The sequence below is a fragment of the Myodes glareolus genome, chromosome 15 (assembly GCF_982192425.1).
Source record: "Myodes glareolus chromosome 15, mMyoGla1.1, whole genome shotgun sequence".
NCBI lineage: Eukaryota > Metazoa > Chordata > Mammalia > Rodentia > Cricetidae > Myodes > Myodes glareolus.
The window spans coordinates 17,107,958-17,127,046 of NC_142040.1; the positions used below are offsets into that span (position 1 = coordinate 17,107,958).

Sequence of the window (19,089 nt, forward strand, 5' to 3'; positions counted from 1 at the left end):
ACTTCCCTGAAGGTCAGAACCCAGCGCGGCATCAGGGAGCCAGTGGTTCTCATTTGAGGGGAAAGGCATTGGAAAGGGCCATGTGAGCTGTCCAAAGCTGCCACTTGTTCTAAGCTGATGCTGAGACAAAAACATAAATTAGCACTAGTAGATGGGGTGCAGTTATGTTGACTGAGGACTACATGGAGATCAATTGATTGCTACACACTTGAAGCAGATAATCAGAAAGAGAAATTCAGAAAAAATCTATTTACATTCATATCAAAAATATAATGCTAAGAATAAATTGTACAAACTTTTGCAAATTTTATACTCTGAAAACAATATTTGACTTCTTGCATGAAATCAAATATTTAGCTCCCCCCCACCCGCCCCAAAAGCATCCCATGTTCGTGGACCAGAAGACTTCCAATTGGTATGATGGCAAAATCCTCCCGCTTGCTCTGAAGACTTAAGGTCTATTGAATCCTAGCTGACTTCCTTGTAGAAAGTGGCAAGCTGATTCTAAAATTAATTTAGGAACCCAAGAGACTCCGAATAGCAACTATATTGGAAAAGAAGAACAGAAAAGGTCTCACATGTTCCAATTTCAAACTTAACTACAAAACTATAGCAACAAGGGCGTACTATAAGGCAGGCATTAAGATTTACATCTATACCCTCAACTTGGAGGCAGAGAGAGGAAGATCAGTTCAAGGGCAGCCTTTCCTACACAGAAATGCTGTGGCCAGCCTGTGCTATAAGAGATTTTATAGCAAAAATCACAACATAAAAGACAAGAAATGGGATAAGTATGGGCAAGTAAGTCAATGTGGTAGAACTGAGAGCCCAAAAATAAATGTTTGTCTGCTTGATTTGTTTTCAAGAGGGTGGAAAACTCAATAAATGGAAACGATATATAAAAAGAGAAACTCAAACTGAATTAAAATAAAAGCAAGAAAATGAAAAAGTCATGAAATTCAGCTGATCTTTGAATGTCAACCCTTGGGAGACAGAGGCAGGCGGATCTCTGTGAGTTTGAGAACAGCCTGATCTACAAAGCGAGTTTCAGAACAGCCAGAGCTATTTCACAGAGAAACCCTGTCTCAAAAACCAAAAACAGCAACAAACAAAAAGTCATGGAATTCTTTGAAAAAAACACAGTGGAAAGTTTTTATGACTGCGATTTGGCAATATTTTTAGTGTTGACACCAAAAGAAAACAGCAATAGATGAACTAGATTTGGTTAAAATTAAAAACTTAACTTCAAAGGGGTCCTAGGTTAAATGGTCAAAGTCTAAATGACACCTCACAGACTCCAGGAAATGTTTTCAAGTAATATACAAAGTAATAAGCAACAATTTAATGAAAGAGAGAGAGAGAGAAAGGTAAGTATTAAAAAAAAAACCCTACAATTTCTATCAAGAATTTTTTGGCTAAGGCATGTGTGTTCATGCTTACAACAATCCCTTGATGTTGGTTCAGAAATAAAAGACAAAAACTTATGATCTTTTCTTAGCTAGGAGTTTATAGTATTTTTTTCAGAAATAAAACTGGCAATATCATATTTGAAGAAAATAAATCCCAGTGTGAACAAGAAGAGCCAATCAAGAAATTCTGGAAGCACTAAGCTATTTAATACCAGTAATAGAAAGTGTTGGGAAGTGAGTCTGGGGGGAGTGTTCTCTATGCCAGTCGGTGCGCCACTGCAGGGGAAGCGTGAACAACGTCTGCAGAGGTCTGGTGCTTGGTATGCACTCAGAGTCACAGTAGAGAAAGGGCAAAGTCTGAGTAGGTGGTGGGGGCAGTGACGACAAGGCAGAGCCTGTGCTTGTGGGAAAACACATGAAGCATAATGTTTGGTAGGGGAATGACAGAGTAAACATATTGGATTTGCATTTATGATATAAAACAGATCTTCTAAAAGATTGTTACAGACCCCATTTGTGAACCACAAAACCAAAGGCGAGCGACAAAATGATTCAATGGAAAATACTAGAGCATGTGATGTTTTGAATAGGAATGGCTCCCCTAGGCTCATGTATTTGAATGTGTAGTCATTAGGGAGTAGCATTACTTGTGAGGAATTAGGAGGTATGGCCTCCTTGGAGCAGGTGCAGTGATGCTGTTGGAGGAAGTGTGACACGGGGGGAGGTAAAGGAGGGGTGGAATTGGGGTTCCAAAAACTCAAGCCTGGCTCACGTGTCTCTCTCTTCCCACTGTCTGTGGATTCAGATGTAAAACAATCAGTTCCTCTCCAGCACAATGTCTGCCTGCTGTCTGCTTCCTGTCATGATAACAATGGACTAAGCCTCTGAAAGTGTAAGCAAGCCCCAAGTAAATGCTTTCCTTTATAGGAGTTCTTGTGATCATGGGGTTTCTTCAGAGCAATAGAACACTGATTAAGACTAATATGGGATTCCCCTCTGTATGCTGTGAATACCATTGGTTACTAAAGAAGCTGTTTTGGGCCTGTTGTAGCACAGAATAGAGCAAGGCTGAAATTCCAAGCAGAGACAGAGGAGAAAGCAGGCAGAGTCAACGAGATGTCATGAGGCTGCCAGAGGAGACAGATACTGGAAACTTGCAGGTAGGCCACGACCTCGTGGTAATGCACAGATTAATAGAAATGGGTTAATTTAAGATATAAGAGCTAGTTAGAGATATGCATAAGCTATTGGCCAAGCAGTGTTTTAAACAATATAGTTCTGTGTAATTATTTCAGGTCTGGGCAGCTGGGAACAAACGAACAGTCTCTGCTTTTGTACATAAGATAGTGTGAAATGAAGAAGTTTGGGGCTAGATGTGTAAACCTAAAATTAACATTTCATAGTGAATTCATTTGTTTTTATAAAATACTTTGGTGCCCCATTCATCCCACAGAGAATGTAAATTACAGTTTACATAGAGGACGGTAGGAAATTAAATACTCTATTTCACTGATTTATCCAATCTATGGAGGACCTACTGTGTGACAATGATATATTAGGGACAGAAGGATGAATTTGTATGAGTTTCCTCTCCCAGAATTCACAGACTAGCAAGAGAAAGAGCTGAAAGCAAATATTTTCAAGAGGCAATTACTGCCGTATACTCAAGATTCCTTGATGATAAAGGTTAGAGACCAATCAGAACTCAGGAAAGAGACAACAGATAAAAGAGAAAATCCTCAGGGAAGGTCTCTCAGTATCCCAGGAGCATCTGGAAAAGCCTGAGGCCCAGAATGGCACTAAACTCCTGAAGCTGAGGCCAAACCTAAAGGCGGGGCTGCACAGAAGACATAGTCCATGAGCAGATAGGACAAAGGGAACTCTGAGGCCGTCAGTCATGTCGAGATGCAAGCCTAGGATTGATTCATTTGCAAGGGAACTCAATGGGTCAGTCACAAAGGGAGGCTTTCTGACCCTAATCGTCAGACTCCCATTCATCTGCAGAGAAAATAAAACACTTTTTAAAAAGTCAACTGTTTTCTGACAAGTACTTACTACAGTTAGAAACCCAAACAAATATTTTCATTGAAAGGGGGTTGATTTTGTTTTAAGTTTGAGGTATTTTTAGCTGGAATGTTAACATTAGAGGAAACAGGGTGCTCTTTTCAGTTGTTCCCACTCTTCTCGTCTCGGGATTGCTTCCCGCGATAACTGCAGCGAGGCACACAAACCTTCTAATCACTGCCAGCTTCAGCGGAGAAACACTTTAAATCACAGCACACCTTCAGAAAGATGTTAACCCTCAAACGGCAAGACCATGGCCGTGGGTCTGTGCGTGCATGAATCTGCGGAGAGGCAGAGGCCAGAATGTTCCTGGATGCTGTGACATGGGCAGACAATGTCTCATCAGAGCAGATTTTTTTCAAACAGATGCAGGGGGATAATATTAAACCACTTATTTGCACAGTGTTTTCTTTTAATTATTCAATCATGTTCCAGTATTAAGTTACTCACATTCACAGTGATCTGTATTCATGGTGCCCTATTCCCAGCTGATCCATCTCCCCTTCAAAGTGCCATGACTCCAGCTGGCTTTGACAGAGCGCTGAACTCTTAACACCTCACATCAAATCTATTTTTAAGAAATCTCTAGGGATGAAACTTCGTAGTTTCCAAAGACTTTTCGACATCTAATAATCTTCATTGCTAAAAAAATTCACCTCCTATATAACCTAAGGTCGGTGTGGCTTCAAAGGGTTTTCATCTCTGTCTGCAGTGAGAATAAAGAACCTCTCATTTTCACAAGTATACAGCAGCTATGGTTTATTAATCACTAACCTTGCACCATACAGTGTAGTAAAAGCCACTCTTACTATCTCATTCAATCTCCGTACCATGCTTCAAAAGTAAATACTCTAAATTGTCCTAAATTTCACAAAAGAAGTAACCATTAAAGTTTAAAAGATGCCAGATTTGTCCATGACCTGACAAGTAGTAATTGGCGGGATAGAACAGCACCAAGGCGTTTCTTTTTAAATAATATTTTATTAATTCTTTAAACCTTTCATACAATGTATTTTTTTAAATCACATTTACTCCCCTCCCAGATCTTCCCACATCTACCCGCACTGAGTACAGTGTGAGCTGTCCAGCTGCTCTTGGGAGTGGGGCCTACCCTAGAGCATATGGGTGTGGCTGCCCCTCAGAGCAGGTATCAAACGCCAATAGTGTCTAGGCTAGTAGTTGGATTTCATGCCCACCTTCTCTCCAACATTGTAATTTCTCTAAAGATACTTTATTTATTGATTTTATTTTTTTTAATGATCTCACTTTGTACTCCTGCTTGGCCTGAAACTCACAATGTAGCCCAAACTGGCCATACACTCACAGAGCTCTATGTACTGAGACTAACGGCAGATAGCATCATGACTAGCTAGACTTTTGTTATACCAATGCTGAAGAAATGAACTGACTCTTGTGGCTGCTTTCAGCAGGGTCTTCACCCTTCCTAAGTACTGCTGGCCCCCAGTAGGCTACGGCTTGAGTTATGACTAACAGACTTACAGTGATGTAAAAGTAGCCTGTATTTCATAGAATCATAATATGAACTGTGAGTTTCAACATTTTCCAGAAGCAACAATGTAAAGTTTAGATTCTTGCCATGTTGGCATCCTCATTAAGCCAGAGCGTCTATTCAGCCATTCTCTCAGATAAGAGCAACAACTGCTATTTTTCAAGTTAATGTTGCTAAGTGATGATGCCTTGTAGGCTACATATTAAATGCATGTTCAATTTATAATAACTTTATTGGTGTGTAACCTCTTCACACAAATCCAGGCCCTCTGGGGTCTCAAAATTTTATCTATTTTTCTGAATCATTTTATCATCTCAGTTCTCCTTTAAAGGCATCTCAACATCTTCCGAATTCAGTTGATAGGAAAATAGAGATTACATTTAATAATGATTATTTCATGAATCTTAACTGTGTTCCTATTTTAAACCTAATTTTCATTGATTTTTTAATAACATTATTCTAGTCCTAAATCATATCTAATAAAACACAAACTCTAGAACAGTTTTTAATAACACAAGCTAATGTTGAAGTGCTCACTAGTGGGCATAGCTGATATACAGGCCCTTTTATACTTTCTTGGCTGTTTTTTCAAAGTAAAACTGAATATTATATTCATGTGCCAAATTATGCTATAAATACCATGTTAGAAAAGTCAGAAAACTGGTTATAATGTATATAATTAGTTAACTTTTAAGAAAAATGTCAATGTACATTTGACATTCTAAATTAAGAAAGCAAAAAATGCTTAATGTTCTGCTAACGTAACATTTCATGATAACTGAATTTAAAGAGAAATTAGTGTCAGTACCTCCAGATTCAACTGCCTTCACCATCTCTCATATACGGCTTCCCTGAACACAACTAAATATGGGCAGAAATGATTAAATCTATGAATGCACCAATTTTATGGGCATTCTAGCTCATTTTCAAATAACGTTTATTAGAACTGTAATTTAAAATAAAACAGAAGTAATTTTGTGCTGTCAGCTCTTCACACAAACTTTTGTCAGTTCAATTCAGCTAACAGGCAGAACTTTAGAAAGGAATGGGAGAAACTTTGTGGGAATGAGTGTGGCCTTCCATTTATATCACCAGTCGTAAAAGTTTATTTAACCGTCATCTCACTTCAATTTCAAAGTGAGAGAAAAGAGCAATTTCTAAAGTTTTTCCAATTTCCCAAGAGCAATGCACAAGGGAGAAAAGGCTTCCTCAGCAGGGTAGTTATAAACATGGTGGTGTCCCCAGAATCATCAAATGTCTGAAACAAAAGCCTTGCTGCTCTGCTGACACAGATTTTAACCAGTGTTTGACATTCTGTTTGTATTGATTCTGTTCTCTCACTTCCAACTTGTATGTACTAAAACAACATGGTTCAAAGTCTGTTGATTTTGTCATGCTATATTTTCACACGACAAGTTTGTAGTCATCAAAGGTGTGAAATATTTATCCCAAGTAACATTATACAGTCGAGCTGGGTGCCACTGGGACAGAAGCAAACGTTATATAGGACACCTGCCTTGGAAACAAGTATGACTGCAGAGGTAGGAAGGCACTCTTGTTGAGAATAGCAAAAAGTTCAGCCCTGGGAAGACTAAGGCAGAGGATTGTGAGTGTGAGGCAAGACCAGGCTACACAGCCTGGGAAAGAGAGAAAGAAAGATAGGAAGAAAGGAAGGAAGGAAGGAAGGAAGGAAGGAAGGAAGGAAGGAAGAAAGAAAGAGGGGGGAGGGAAGGGAGGAGGGAAGAAAGACTAACAAATTATTCCTCATAGTAAGATTCATACATTTACGGAGAGCTACTCTATGACAGAATCTAATTACTGAAAACCAAAATGACACTTGCAGGTAGACGGTGAGAGACAACTCCCAACTGGTATAGTGTGGCTAAGAGATCCCTGGCAGACTTCTACCATCCAGGCTTTTAAAATATCTACAACCTTTAAAAGCAGAACTCAGGCAGCTCCTTTGAGGGACATTGGAGACTATACCAACAGAAGGATCCCTGAACACACAAACCTGGCTTTACATCAAGAAATTTGACTTAAGATTAAGATTTGTGCCTGAATGTTCACCATATCCGGAAGAGTTGATAAGGTTCTTTCTAATCGATTGGATCTCACAAATATCTTTCATAAACTACCTCTGGCTCTGGTGCAGACTTAGCAGCATCTCAGATACATGCATCGAGATCCTGAGAAATTTTATTCTAATCTAAATGCATAATACAAATTTCCACCATATTGAGATTGCAGTAAGAGATGTATTTACTGGAGCCAGGTATTCCAAGTAACCATTTAAAAAAACAGCTATTAAAAAATATTTTAAAGATATTTTAATCAGTTAAAATAAGAGGAAGAGAAAGGTTCTAATTTTATAAGCATCAATAATAGTTTGGCTAATATGTGTGTCTTCCTTTGCCCATGTACAAAACCAGGAGGTGTTGGCACTGGACTCTGTTATTTAGAAAACACACTTACTAGTATCAAATCAGTGTGACAGGAACGCTGATGTGCCCTTCAAGGCACATTTAATCAATGCATATGGGAAATGGGCGCTGTTTATAGTCTAAGTGCTCACAACTTGTAACACCATTCAGTGAACAGAATTGTAGAGTCAAAGCCTGGCAAAGTGGCACACGCCTGACCCCCAGCTATGTGAGAGGTCAAATGGCATGACCTTTTGAGTCCAGAAGTATGAGGCTTGCATGGCCAACACAGCCAAACTCAAAATAACGAACAAACAAATAAAAACATCAAACGGAATCACAGAATTTTAATATTGGAAGGGACTGTCTCATCTAACCTCGTTTTACGCTTGTCAAAATTGCAAGACTAAGTCAATTTAACATCACCTATTTATATACTTGAGTTTTAAGATAAGTGTCACTATAAAATAAAATCCATTTCAATCCCATTGGAAGATAGTCCAAGAATGGAGTTGTAGGTAGAGAATTCTGAATGCTTATGAGAAAACTCCAAGAAAACAAGAGTCTTGAGACTTCAGTTTCTTTAAAAACATGAAATTGTTCTTGTTACATGTTTTTGTGCACCTCCCATGGGTATTGGATAGGAGTGTGCTTGCTTCAGATTATTCATTGCGACTGGCTATAGTTCTTTGTTTATGAGCCTCTATGGAAAAGCATGCTTTGCCGCGTGTAGCTTGCCCACCCTCTGCAGCCTGTCCTTGTGATTCTACCCATGTGACTCCTCTTAAACCTCAGAGTATAAACGTCTGATGCTCTGAATAAAAGTGACTAATGCATGAAACTTTAGTCTGCTTCATTTATCACTCCATTCTCCCAGGTCTACAGTCTCTAAAGTGATAAACACCATCCCTCCTGCCTGGTTTTGGAAAACAGCTTGGAACCCTTGAGACACTTGCACTGGTAACCTCAAACACTCTTTACTCAGGCAGAGAAAAAGGACAGAGCTAAAATTAATCATACTGTCATCTTCAAAAGAAAAGGTTTTATCTACATTGAATTTCAGGTCCCTGGCAGTTAGCAGGCTACCTGCAACAGTAGGAGGTTTTGATGTCATTCTGAATGTGTAGATTGGTTAGATGAATGACTTCTCTGGAAACTCCAAGTGACAAAGGAGACTGGAGAAGAACTCTGATACCACCTCATTTGCCAGTTGATAGTGTTTACCTCAGTTGGGAGTTGTGTTTATCTTCACTTGGGGTTACAGCAACTTGTCACCACAGTGTTTCTACCTGGCTCTCACACAAATAGGTGCCAACCTACCAGTTTTCTATTCTGAATGCTCTAAAAAGGCAGCATGACTGGCAAGAGCCTGCCATTGGCCAAGATATTTCTATCCTGCATAACCATTCACACACCCACTCCTTCCCTTCCCACTGTAATTTTGGCTTATCTTACCACAAAATCATACAGGCGTGGAAATAAAATGCTGCCGTGTGGAATGCAAACAAGCCTGAAGACTTGCTCCATGCTCTTGTCTGGTTTTCTCTTAGTTTTCTCAACTCATAGGAAGCTCTAAGAAGTTAAATTTCTTACCATCCAGATGGTCCACATAACAGTACACGTCGTAGGTTTCATGGGGAGAGCGGAATCCGTAGGTCCTGACCCCTTCCTTCCCCATCATGTCTCCATAACAGCCTTCTCTGGGAGCCCGTATGGGATATCTAGGAAAGCAAAGGACAGGTGAGAGGCACTGCCACTGGCAAATTAACACTGAAAAGCTTTTAGGCCCAGGCCTCTTACCTAACAGTTTGATCAGACAGCCACCCTGCATCACACTGCTCAAATCCATCTTCATAGGCAGCAAAGAGCTGCTCTGGTGTGGCTATGACTGCCCCAATGTCCAAACAAGCCTGCTGAGCACTTGCAAAGTTCAGTGTGTATCTACTGGTTGCGGCCCTGTAGTGAAACACAACTCCTGCAAAGACAGCAAACCACAGACTGTTTCAGTGCTCAAACCCCCATTGTATTGTGCAAAATTTCAGAATGAAGTAATATACCAATTAGTAACATCATAGTCAATTATTTTACGATGTAAAACTCTTGTAGAATGAAGGCGTTGAAAAACGCCACCTATCTAGGGGTCCTGCTCCTCATGCTATATCCTTGAATCATCAGCATTGTGACAATTACTTTCACAGACAGTGTGGTAAGGCAGAACAAGTACCAGGCCATACACGTGACAATACCTATTTCAGTCATCATTTTGCTCCCTCCACATAAACGACTTCAATTCTCTGAACCGTAATCTCCTGTGTTATCCAGTGACCTAATATTTATTTGATCTGAAAGTTGGGTAGATTACAGTGCACTGTCTACTGTCTGGATATACACCATACCCACTGTCTAGCTCGTATTATTTTTGTGTCTGCTATGACTGAGGCAAGACTACAATTTCCATGCCAACAGAGGCCTGAAATGAAGTTCTTCACACTCCCCAAGTAGAAGCAAGGCATGCTTGTCTCAGGTTCTACTTTGTTGTATTTTAAGTATTGCTAAGGAAGTAGGTAGAAACTGTGCTCTAAGCTTCAAAAGATTGTCAAAGAGCTGAAGAAAGATCAGCTAAGGGGTGGAAATGTCAGTCCTTTCTTCCCAATTCAACATGCTATCCACATTTAACTGGGGGAAATATGAATCATCAAAATGATCTTCCAGGGAAGTCACCGCAAAAGACAGATTGGAGCAACTGGCTTTTATAAGTGATTTTTTATCATATCACAGTATTCAAGACCACTTTCTGTTGTTTGAAATGAATTGTGGTTTCCAAGATATCTGTCGCTCTCCTTTGACTCCTAGTCATTTCCTGGGGTTGACAGATCTGTCTTCCAGTCAGACTGGCTATCGGAGTGTCTCTCTCGTGTTATTCTTTATATTGTGTCTCTGTCTCGGGACAAGCCAGCAAAAGAACTGAGGAAGAATAAAATAGTCATCTTGCAGATAAGCCTGTTATCAGTACCCACACAAAGGGAGCTACATAGCAACTCAGAGATGGACTAACTGGCAAGGAGCACTCTTTTTCTTGTTTCTCATCTTTCATGTCTCAAAATGTCACCAAATGCCAGTCTACCCTCATGTGACCTCTCTACATACACACCCTGTATCTAGTAAGCGTGAGAAATATCCTAAAATAACTTTTAAGCGTTAAGTAAGAACTTGAATGGGTTTAAATTGGTTTATAGTGGTAAAAGTTCCAAGTAACTTGGGGAATTATAATCTTCCACCTGTGCTGAATATTGGTACTAAGAGGGGAAAGAGCAGGTGGTCTTGCCAAAGGCAGGGACCATCACTTCATATGTAAGGGAAGTGTCTGCAATTGCTAGACTAACCTGAAGACATCATGGGGCTAAGAAGATTAGGTGGAGGATGTTCATTGTTTGTGAGCAGCAAGAGGCAAATCCTTTGCTAAGTCTTTAATGATGAGAAAAAAAAATAAGCTATGAAAGTCTGAGAATTTTAGAGAGTGAATGTATGCAATATATTTTATGCACATACATGTATATGAAGAGACAGTCTTAGACAAACTGAAATTAATGATGAGGAACTCAGGGATGAGAAGATCTCAGGGATTGAGTGGATACAAAGACATCAGGAAACAGATGAATTTAATGATAAAGGATGCTCAGTGAATTTGTTTGTTGCCCTGAAATTCAAGCCATTTCCTTTTGGCTGAACAAGAAAGAGTTTTTAGAAAGCACCTTTTATGTATTTCTGAAAGGTAAATATTTTATTGGGAAATTGAGAGTTGGAAGAAAATCTGTCCCATCATGTCTGGGTATTAGAGTTTTGCTTAATAACTTGCCAACACATTCTGGTTCCAAGAGCTGCGGTATTACGTGTGTGTCCAATTAAAGCAATTTCTCTCTGCTTTGTCTTCTAACTTAAGCTCAAGTGACACATAAACCATCATTAAAGGGGGGGATGAAGGTAAAATGAGTCATTAAAAACCTAATGGATAGCAACTAGTGTTAAAGTTATATTTTTTTTTACTCTGATTTCTTGTTCTGAACGAACTGAAAATTCAAATATTGATTGCCTTTGTAAGACATTATGATAAAAATCATGGTTAGTTTTTCAATGTAACTTTTAAAAGATACTTCTTGAAATTAAACTCAAAGCCTTGTTTCACTCAGTGTGTCTGTGTGTACACGCATGGAAGCATGGGTAAATGCATGCCCTTCTACCACGTGGATGGATGTAAGGAGGCTGAGGTTATAGTTCAGCGAGAGAGTGCTTGCCTAGCATGCACAAGACCTTGCTGGGTTTGGTCTTCAGTAGCCCCAAAAATCACACTAAGAGAATTAACAGGAAAAAAAGGAAAAAGTCTTTTATCTATATATGTATGTCTATACATATGTGATATTTGGAATGAGAATTTCCCTAGAGGTTCATATGTTTCAGTACTTGGTCCCCACTTGGTAGAAATGTTTGAGAACTAGGAGGAGTGGCCCTGTTGGAGAAGGTGTGTCTTTGGGGGAGGGCTTTGACTTTCAAAAGCCCACACCAATCCAGGTTAGCTCTCTTCCCCTTGCATAAAGGTAAGATCGTAAACTCCCAGCTATAATTCCAACACCGTGTTTGATGGTCTGTTGTCACGTGATCATTGCCATCATGGTCATAGCCGTTTGTAACTATCAGTCCTAAATTAAACATTTTCTTTTATAAGTTGCCTAGGCCGAGGTATTTTATCATGGCAATAGAAAAGTAACTAAGACAACATATATACAACATCAAACTTAAAATGTAGATTAGCCTTTGAAGTATTCTGATGCAAACACTGGTAGGTCTTAGCATTAAAATAATGATTTAAGAACTATATACCGTGTCTTGAGGTTTTCATTATTTCTAGTATACAGTACATTACTAGCCTCAATCAATAAAGTTGCTTCACAAAAAGTTACTTGTTCTTAATTAAATTTGGTTTCAGTGAAAAGCAAAGATTCTTGGATTGATGGTTTTCCATTTGTTCATATGCCGAACAAGAGATTTGCTTGAGTACTGGCCCGCACTGCTTTCCTGGGTATCGCGCTACAACTTTTCTTAGAAATATGAAAGCCTTACCATCCACAGCCAGGGACATGGTGTCCTGAGTGTCTTCAATCCCGTACATGACATCACAGCGGTAGACACCAGCATCACTAGCACGGAGTTTGACCATGGTGAGAGAGGCATCGCCCACATCCTCGGGATGTGTAAGCACTGACACTCGCCCTTTGTAGTCCTGACCAATCTTGATATTCCCATCTTGAGCCACCAGGACAGTAGTCTCCTTTATGTCTTTTCCGTTTTTGTCCACTTCCATCTTAGACCATTTGATTCTGAGAAACTCACTCGTGTTGTAATTGGGTGGTAGGGTAGGCAGGGTGGGAAAATGACAAGGTAGGGTCACTCTTCCGGAGAGAGAGCCTTTAACAGGTGGACTGGTTTCCATTTTCACTAGAGGAAAGACAAGATATCAGATCAGTATTCCTGAAAGGCTGAAGCTGCACGCGTTGAACGTGTGAATGGGTAAGCAGCAATTACAGAGCGTCATTACATCCTGAGTGTGAGGAAAACCGAGAATGATTTATATAAAGAAAATAGCATGGCACTTCAATAACGCATTATAACAATGATAGAGAAGAATGGAGTTCTCTTTGTTCACTGAAATATAGAGCTTGTTTAAAAGCATTTGTTACTTGGCATTTAACATAGAAAAAAAGGAAGAACAAGCAAACAATTAATGGCAGAAAAGAACAGGGTAGGCTAGAATCAGTACCATAGACTGAGAGATTAGAACAAACTGAGATGCTGGGTGTTTGTGCCTAGAGTCATAGTACTCAGGAGAATGAGGCAGTGGCATTGCTCTAAAATACAGTTTAGTTTAGACCACAATGAAAAAAAATTAATTCTCACCCTTCTCCCTCCCTTTCCACCCTTTCTCTCAAAAAAATCTAGACTAGTATTAAGATATACAGTTAAAGGGGAAAACTTATGTTTATAGATAAGAGAGAAAAAATCATTTAAGAAGACTGCCATATATATTACTTTGGGAAAATAAAATTAAAAAATTAACATTGAAAGACAAAGTAAGAATTTGAAACAGTACTTGAGAAGACTAGAGAAAGAGCAAGGCTCATATTTTAAGAGCCTTCTTTAGCCCAGCAATTGAGACAGGCAAAGTTTCAAGGCCCGTCTGAACTTGTTACTCTTAACAGGTCAGAGATGAGACTCATTTAAGGTAACTACCACATTACCTTAGAGAAAAGAAAAATAAAATTGAAAGAAGAATTTGAAAGAGCACTTCATGAGCCTGGAGTGAAGCAAGTCTAAGGTCTAAAGAGCTCTCTTTGGGCCCTGGTTTCAGCCAGAGGCCTTCTCATAATGACAACTGCAGCTGCGATCCCTTTGCAGACAAACACCTCCTTTCATTATGCCTGGGCCGGAAACCCAGCTTCTGTTCACCTAGCCGGCCTAACATACTTATTTCTGTTTAAGCTCTTAAACATTTAATGACAAAGGGTACACTGGTTACAATTTAACACCACTGCCTACAAAAGAAAACATCCTTTCCCCCTTCCTGGACTCCATCCCCCTCACCCCAGCTCTCCCGTCATTTCCCAGCCTTCACTAACAAGGCTAAACTGGGAGTTAGAAAGGAAAAAAAACCTTAATGTTCTTGCAAGCAATGCTAGGTACGTGAAATGCTGGCCGAAAGTAAAGAGTTGCCTCCAAATCAAGTGACATGGTGACTTTCAATTACTGAAATGTTGCTGTTGTTGTTACATTGTGCCAGTGACAGAGAACTATGTGTCCCCATGTAGATACACATCAGCAATGATATAGTTATTGAACCCTTTTCAGTCAGTTGGGTCATTTTCAAAATTACAGGAAGATATTACTCTCTTTAAGAAAAAAAGGAAATTCTATTGCCAAAGACAAAAATGTAACTTTAAGAATGGTGGGCCTAAAATTGGCATGGTGGCTCATGCTTGCAATCCAGGGTTTGAGGCATCAGGATAGGTGACTCTCCATTAGCTGGAGACCAGTTTTTGCTACATAGAAAATTTCAGATTTGTCTGGGCTGCACAAGGACACTTTGTTTTCTCCTACCAAAAATATGATTAATAGAATGTCTGTTGTATTTATGATAGAAATCACTCACATATTCCAAAATTGCAATGACTGTTACTTTTAGGACTAGCTCATCATTCTGTTAATCTAATATGTAGCTCGTTCACATGATGCTTAACAAAATTAGTTAAAAATGAAGTGAGTTATTGGCTGCACTAAGTTACTCTTTACAACACTACTAAATTTTTTTTTATTTTGCAATGTAATAGTAAGGTAACAATCTCATTTACACAGCTTAGCAAATAAAACCACTAATTTAAAGTCCACCCTTTGAAATGAGCCTGATTTCTTGGTGACAGTGTCCCTGGGAGAAAGTGGCAAGCCCCCCAGCTGGCTGGCAACACACCTCAGACAGAATATGTATCTCGTTATATCTAACCAAGCAATTTTTAGCACTGGCACTTATTAACTTCCCCCCGACCCTAAATTCATCCCCAGAGCAGTCTTCATTTTGTCTCACTCTCGAAGCACCTGCTTTAGTCACTGCCAGAACGGAGGCACTGAGTGATTTCATGATCTCTTTCACACATCCATAAAGTCTCTAGGAGACACACTAAAAGTGACCCCTACTTATCCTCATTCCTTTAATTTAGAATGATGTAAAGAGATGCCAGCATTTCTGTTTTATTTGTTTGCTTATCTATCAAGCGTAGGGATTCTGAGACTTGCAAATTCTGTACCTAAAAATCCAAGTTACACTTACTGAATGTTCTACAAGTTCACACTTTCCATCCTAAAGAATCAGCTAACACAAATAAAATATAGTTGCATTACCACAAATACTAGGGTTTGTTTGTAATAGAAAGGAAAGCAATTTTATAACAGTGTGGGATAGATGATCTCTCATTCCTCAATATCTATCTCTAAATTACAATTGCTTTCACAATTATAAAAGAATAGGGGAAGACATAGGATCCAGCCAACCTATCAAGTAGAGAACTTCCTGAAATATGGAACATGATTTTATCACTCCTGCGGTAATGAAGGATACATTGAGACAAAAGATGATGTCCCAGGGTTATGGACTGTTCTGGCGATTCATAAACACACAGATATTAAAACCTTTGCTCTGAAATGAATACACTCTTACACAGAGTCTAATCTTCAGAATAAGATTAACAAAAAGATGTGTGGTCAAAACTTTTGAGTATTAAAACTTGGGTCTTAATTTACCAGGTTACAAAAACCAAGTTAAACACATCTAAATATTTAAGAGTTATCTGAGCACTCTGAAGTATCATGTAGATAAAGTATGCATATTTAAAGAATCTGCTACCTGCAGGAACTTGTCTGAATCTAGTAAAAATGTATCCAGACAAAACCAGTGTTTGCTGCTCTCACAGAAGGTTTGGAGTCTACATGAGTCCAGTAAAGCAGAACTATGCATTGTGTAATGAATGATCCATTACTCCCCATGCTGTGCATAGACTCTGCACAGTAAAAATGGTGTAAATTCCATCTGAGCAGACAGAGAAAGGGGCACCAGACAAATATCAGATTGAGAATATTGGAATTTAGCATGTTCTTATTCAATTCACGATCTCACAACTCTGCATTCTGTTTTGTATTATTAGAGGGATATTAAAATAAGCTGGTAAATCATCAGTAATTAAGATGGTTTCTGATGTAATAGGTATTGTTAAAGCAGAGTGCTAAAGTCAATGAGTCAGTGTGACTTGGTTGGTGTTCCTTAATGTGAACAATCAACCTTTAGAACCCTATGACCAACTAGAGTAGACAACAAAAACCCTGCTTCAACTCAGCAAGTTACTGCTGCCTGTCCCACTGTGAACAGGGAAACTGACTTTATTTGCATCTTAAATTTGTCTACTTTTTACTTCTGCCTCTCATAGGAAAGAACTAAATACCCCTCACTTTAGATAAACATTGATTATGTGTATTATAAAAGATGGGGCCTCAAATGGAATAATTGAGTGATATTGTTAGTTTTAATGTTTTCTAATTCTTTGAAGGAAATACACCATCCATTGTTTTGTGTTCACTGTGAATCTTTATTTCAAATGAGGGATGTCTTTGTTTCTTCTTCTACTATTAGGACCCAAACTTTTCCCCATCCTTTTGACACTCCCTGTCTTTACTAGGTACTGTTATTGTTTCCGCTCTGGTATCTTTATCTACTTTTTGGAAACTTCTAAAAAGATGGTTTGGAGGGTATTAACAGATACTGGAGTCCAGACTCCTCATCCTCATGCCCAGCACCTGAAGTAAGTTATGAGTTTCATGTCCAACCCACCACAATAATCATCCAAAATTAACTCCTTGCCTCCATCCCTGCTCTCATATAATCAAATCTTAACAGAACAACAGCATAAGGTTTAAAGAACTTGATGCTACATGTCCTTTGTGGACTTCAAACCTTTACTGAGTGCTAGCATACACAAAATAGAACCTGGTCTTCTAAAAAGCCTGCATTGCCCCAGACAGATGAGAAGCATAAGACAATGGTGAGGGCTGTGCTTTATGCTTTGCTTCCCTTTCCCATTCCCTCCCTCTGACACTTACTGAATGTGGAAAGAAATTGTTCTGCTTGGTGCTTCAGTTTCCTCGTTATAGCACACGGGTAATGGGTGTTTTGGTTAATCAATGTTAAGCACTTAAAATAGCTTCCAGCTTGCAGTGAATCCTGTCTACGTGACTGGTGCTGCTGCTATTTATGTAAGCTGATCTCTGCTTATCTCCCTGCCTGTATCTCCCACTTTTCTTTTGATCACTGCTGCCCAACAAGAGTGATTTTCCTGCTACTTGAACCAGTTTATCTTTCTAACTGAAAGGCAGATCTTAGTAGGATGGCAACTCTTCACTCTCATGTTTGCATAAGATAAACAGTTTGCATGTTACTTTCTCAAAGAGACCTGCCCTACTTCCCTCAACCAAAGCTATTCACTCGGGTTCCTTTCTCCTTTATTTTCGTCATCAGGAAATATCTAGGATGGCTATTTGTTTGTTTATTTCCATTACATAGAAAACAAAATTCACAATATCAACTGATATATTTGCGGACACCTACAATAATACCAGATACAATGAAGGAAATAAAAATTATTGACAGACGACAGAAGAATAGATTGGTGAATTGATGAATGAATTGATGGCTAAATGGATGGGTGAATGGGTGGATGGGTGGATAAATGAGCAAGGATGCTGAAACCTTCAGTCCTGAAGAATAAATTAAAATATAACTAAAAAGAACCACAGAGGAAATGTCAAACAAAAGGAAGCACATACGAGAAGGAGGAAAGACAAGTTTGTGGATAGGCAAATTATTTCAGAAAGTCTGGAGCACGGGTGTGCAGAAGTGGCAACAGGGTATGCAGAGTCCACAAAGCAGAAGCAGGTCAGTGAAGCTCACCACGGGCCCTTCCAGTTCTTCCTGGTGTCTCCTTGGCTATACTAGAAACTAACGTAGAATTATAGGGTCCTCACTGAATAGCTGTGAAAGTGAAAGCTAGGAAAGACAGTTTATGTGTGCTTACTGGCCCCTTACCTTTCATAGATAAAGACACAGGGAGATGGTTACAAATACTTGCTGGCAACATCTTTTAATCTTCCTAACTTAAAATTCTAGATGTCCAGATTTAATTTGTTTTGGTATAAGAAAGTCTTTGAAAAGTAGTACAGAAGAAATTACAATTTTAACTATTCTCAATGCTCTAAAAGAGCCTTTTTACACGATTCAACTTTGGAGGCCAGACATGGTAACACATATTAGTAACCTATCATTTGTAAGGCTCGAGTAGGAGACCAATAAGTCTGAGGCTAGCTGGACTACCTAATGAGAGACTGTCTCAAAAAACAAAACAAAACAGAAAAACAAACATACAAACCAAATGGACTATAGGTTACCAAAAGTCTCACTCAGAAGAGTTTGTTATTTTGGTCTGTATGGTTTACTGAAATATGCAACGTCCAGTAATACTTCAAGTACAGATCTTAAGCAATGCGTATATTGTTTTAAATGATTCTTAGTTGCAGTGACTCCATCTTATAATTCCATTCCCCAGTGCTTTTTCAGGTCTTAATAAAGAACATGTTATTCTACTTACCTTTATGTAGTGCATGGGTTATTAATAAGACTGAACACATCCATAAGACGCTTTTCATATTTATCAACATCTTGTCCTAGAAATGAAGAAAAAACAAAGTATACCACAAGTATTTATGGTGCTGGCAGGCCGTAAATTACGTGTTAATAAGGAACTGGGTGCAATGAAAGAGGCAGTTCTCTGTGGACTGTAAAAACAGGGGGCTTGTCATAGGCGATATCACAGCATTGTAAGTAATAATTTGGGTCACACTTGAGGCAATAGTTACCAAAATAGTTCCAAGCCCTAATGTGGGGACTTCAGACGCTGGGCTTACAGGTGATGGCCACAGCTGGGAGGGCACAGGAAGAACACTAGAAATAACGGCCTCTGTAAAGAAAGGGAAGAGCAGGCACGAAGAAGACACAGTACCCTCAGAATCTAGTGAGAATGGGGAACGTGAATGTCGACGG

The 19,089-nt window shown here is 39.2% G+C and overlaps 1 protein-coding gene across 4 annotated transcripts in view; it reads right to left on the bottom strand.

The window, feature by feature from the left end:
* Vcan (versican) overlaps positions 1–19,089 on the bottom strand; it is a 96,211-nt gene that overhangs the window by 66,523 nt on the left and 10,599 nt on the right. For all 4 annotated transcript variants that reach the window (XM_048455872.3, XM_048455869.3, XM_048455868.3 and 1 more), the window contains exons 2-5: positions 18,638–18,713; positions 12,522–12,896; positions 9,207–9,381; positions 9,000–9,127 (exon numbers count right to left, since the gene is read on the bottom strand). In XM_048455872.3, coding sequence (XP_048311829.3) covers positions 9,000–9,127; positions 9,207–9,381; positions 12,522–12,896; positions 18,638–18,707 — 748 coding nt within the window. In that variant the 5' untranslated portion in view covers positions 18,708–18,713. The remainder of the gene's footprint in view (positions 1–8,999; positions 9,128–9,206; positions 9,382–12,521; positions 12,897–18,637; positions 18,714–19,089) is intronic.